This window comes from Macadamia integrifolia, unplaced genomic scaffold, assembly GCF_013358625.1.
Source record: "Macadamia integrifolia cultivar HAES 741 unplaced genomic scaffold, SCU_Mint_v3 scaffold2517, whole genome shotgun sequence".
Taxonomy (NCBI): domain Eukaryota; kingdom Viridiplantae; phylum Streptophyta; class Magnoliopsida; order Proteales; family Proteaceae; genus Macadamia; species Macadamia integrifolia.
The window spans coordinates 37,656-41,173 of NW_024868767.1; the positions used below are offsets into that span (position 1 = coordinate 37,656).

The 3,518-nt window shown below is 37.0% G+C and overlaps 1 protein-coding gene across 1 annotated transcript; it reads right to left on the reverse strand.

Moving 5' to 3' along the window:
- Positions 1-1,872: 1,872 nt before the first annotated feature.
- On the reverse strand, positions 1,873-2,523 carry LOC122066658 (calcium-binding protein KRP1-like). The gene has a single exon (XM_042630501.1). The coding sequence runs from the start codon at positions 2,356-2,358 to the stop codon at positions 2,008-2,010; it is 351 nt and encodes a 116-aa protein (XP_042486435.1). The 5' UTR covers positions 2,359-2,523; the 3' UTR covers positions 1,873-2,007.
- Positions 2,524-3,518: the final 995 nt, after the last annotated feature.

Below are 3,518 nucleotides of genomic sequence, written 5' to 3' on the forward strand. Positions count from 1 at the left end.
AGATTCTACAGTTTGATTTTTCCTTATGACCTATATGACCATAAATGGACTCTTTTTGAACCAAAACCAAACCCAAACCTCTTAAATTGAGGCTCACGGCTCATACTAAAACCTGGTCTCTGGTGAGGATGTAAGCTGATGTGGCCTACATTGCCGCATCAGCAGTTCCTGCTCTTAGAAGTTATGAGCGAGTTAAATAACCTTTCTGTAACCACCTTGACTAAGCATCATCGTAAGAAATTATACAGTGAAGAATATGAACCGTTGCTAATTCAGACACACTTAAGAAACCAGTTTGTTGCTTGGGTACAGCCTATGGGTTGTCATCCCCTAAATCAACACAGGTTATTTCTGAACAAATTCAACTTCTTAATTTAAAAGATAAAACTACATTTGTTTTAGATCTTACCAGTGAAGAAATGTGAGGATTGCCTAGGAAACTTGTCTGAATGATGTTCAATCGATGAATCTTGACAAGGCTGAAACAAATGAATTAACACCAGTTTCTCGGTGAGTGAGTTTTTATAAATTTCTATATCGTTCCTCAAAGAGTTCTGGAAAAAGAACAGCCCAATTGTCACAGCTTCTTTTGAGTTAGAAAAATTCCTCAAAATTTGGATGGTAATTAGTTTAATCTGTCTACTATGAGTAATCCACATTCACACACACACAAACATAAAATTTCTAAGGCTATAAGGTAAAAACCTAAAAAGAGCACTGCATGTTCTCTGCAAGTTTAGAGAGCTTATGACCCAAGCTCCCTGTACCCATTTTTCAAGATTTGAATCAGTAGTTCAGTAAGAGAAACAAAAATAAAGAATTAACAAGAGGAGTATTCCCTCTAGCTGGAAGAATATCAAGCAGCCATATGAGCTCATAGGTCTCTTTTTAAGGATTCCGGTCATATAAATTGTCTGACAACTTTTACCATTTCATTACTTTGACTGAGTTGTCTTCTGCTTAGGAAACTTGAATGAGAAACAAGTAGACATGGCAGATCAGCATTTTGCCTTGGCAAAACTAATTTAATCTAGCAGTAAAACTTGATGCTGATTCCCAAACAGAAACCCTGTATTGTGTTTTCAAATTTTCAGCAAGAAAATAATAAATACTGAAAAAAGCAGCAGCTAATATCTGGAAGATGGAGAATATACCGTAAATACTCTGGTCTCCTGTTTTAAATATTGCTAATATACTTGCTTCTGTTGTGAGTATATACATGGTGGGTTGACTGTGTCACCTGTTTTTCTCTGTTTTTCAATTCATTCAAAATTTTGGCCAGATTCATCCACAGGAAACTCTCTAAACTTTCCAAGATTTCAATAGATCAAAATTTTTCCTCACCCCTTATGTTTACCAGTGAAGGTGGGATTATTTGTGATATTATTTTTGGTTTTGACTGGGTTTCAAAAAGTTGCAGTTTGACAAAACTAAGTTGGTCTGGTTATTCTACTTATTCATTGGGAATTTGATTATTGCTTGAAGAGTTAACAATGTCTAACTGAATTATTGATGTCCTACTTGCTAACCCAAAAGCTGCCCTATTCAATTTAGAACCAACAGAGGATTGCTCAACTTCACATTAAGATGATTAGTATAGAGAACAGATATGGTGCACTTAATAGAAGCATTTACCTAGTTCATACCTTGTTCACTTCTGAAATCAGAAACCTTGACTTGTAATATAATAAAATACAATAACTAAGAATGCATAATTGTTCAAGTAGATTCATCAACTTCTCTAATTCAAGAATCATGGTTCTCTCAGCCAGCACCAGCAGTCAACATTAAAAAATTGAATTAAAAGAAGTGGATTGATGGATTAAGAATAGAATTAGTTTAGCATAGACAATAAAAAGACACTGCTTGAAATTTGTAACAGAAATTCTGAAAGGATGCTTCCATTATTTTCATTGCCACCAAAGAGTGGGAAACAATTGGGAAAAAAATATTGAACAAAAATAAAATTTACAGAAGAAAAGAGGAAAGGGTAAAAGAAGAACCCATCTATGGATTCTTCAATTCCCGTATCAGAGCTTCTTCCAACAAACTCTCAGACTCCTCCATCAATTCAGGGCTTAATCTAAACATCAAAACACAAAATTCCATCTGGTTAAGAGCACCATCACCGTCCATATCACCCTCTGTCAACATAGACAACAATTCATCATCACTCAATCCCTGCAACCCCAGTAGAGCAGCATTCCTCTTCAAGCTTTCAAATGTGATGAGTTCCTTGACAGGGTCCATCAATAACCGAAACCCATTACAGAGCTCTCCAATCAATCCTTCCCCACCTAATTTCTCGGCCATAGTCGGCAAGAAATCTTCAAAATCGACTGCCTTTCGTCCTGCCATTTCCTGAATCTCCTTGTTCTTGAATGAAATCGAGGAAGATAAGATTAGAGAGAAAGAGATATCAAACTGAGTTGGAGATGAGGAGAAGTGAAGGAGCCCAGAAGGCTAAATAATGGAGAAAACGAAAGAGGTTCGTGGAAAGTATAGTCCATGGATGCCAACTAAGAGTCTGCGAGGTTGGGTTGTTTCTTTTACGGGGCATTGCAGTTACCTCTCGCTTTCGCAGAACACTCCAAGAGGGTAGAATTGTCTATGAAGTAAATAACGAGGAAGATTCTAATATTCTATCCTATCAATGCGAGCTGTCATGTCGCGTTAGACAGCTGTGTTGGGATTCTTTTACTAAAACACCCCTATTTTTCTAATTTATTTACCTTAGAGTCCAAGAAGCTGTGGAAGTGCTGGGGATGTCAGGGCCTTGGGTCTCTTGACTTGTAATGTGAACCTATGATCCTAACCGTCCAATAGTTTGTCCCTCTCATTCGAAACAGCGGTTAGAAAGCTCTTCAAATCTTTGACTTTTATTAAATATTTAACTCTTTGACATAGGATTGTCAAAAGTTGGTCCGGTAGGTCTAACCTAAATCAATCGATTAGGCTTGAGATTGGTTCGATTGATTAATAAACATGTCAGATTTATACATAGATGAATTAATAATTGAGTAGTCCCAGTGCAAATTAATAGCTCGAGAGTTGTCCAATTAGGATTGATCGAATATTGTGGGACTTATCAATAATAGAACGTTTATAGCCCAACTAGCTAGGAAAAGCCTATTTAGTCCAATTATAGCTTGTTCATAGTTAAATTGGTCAATTAGTCCATCTAAATCCTTATTATATTCCTATTATCCCAATTACCTTGAGCCTGACTATGGATTCGAAATCGATCGACTGAATAAAAATGTGTCCATACCTTAGTCTAGAAGGCAATTACCTAATGAGCATAACGGGTGTAATGCCTTAATTTGATGGGGATAGTTTAGGTCCGACCAAAATCAACCAGACCAGACCAGTTGACAACCTTACCTTGACTCAAGAAAGAAACCGCTGGTTGACATGTCAAGGAGAGAGAATGAGAAGGTAGAATGGTCATTTCGTTGAAAGACCACATTGTCAAGTTTCATGCATTGTGAACCGGTCTAATACGCCGACCGGTGCCC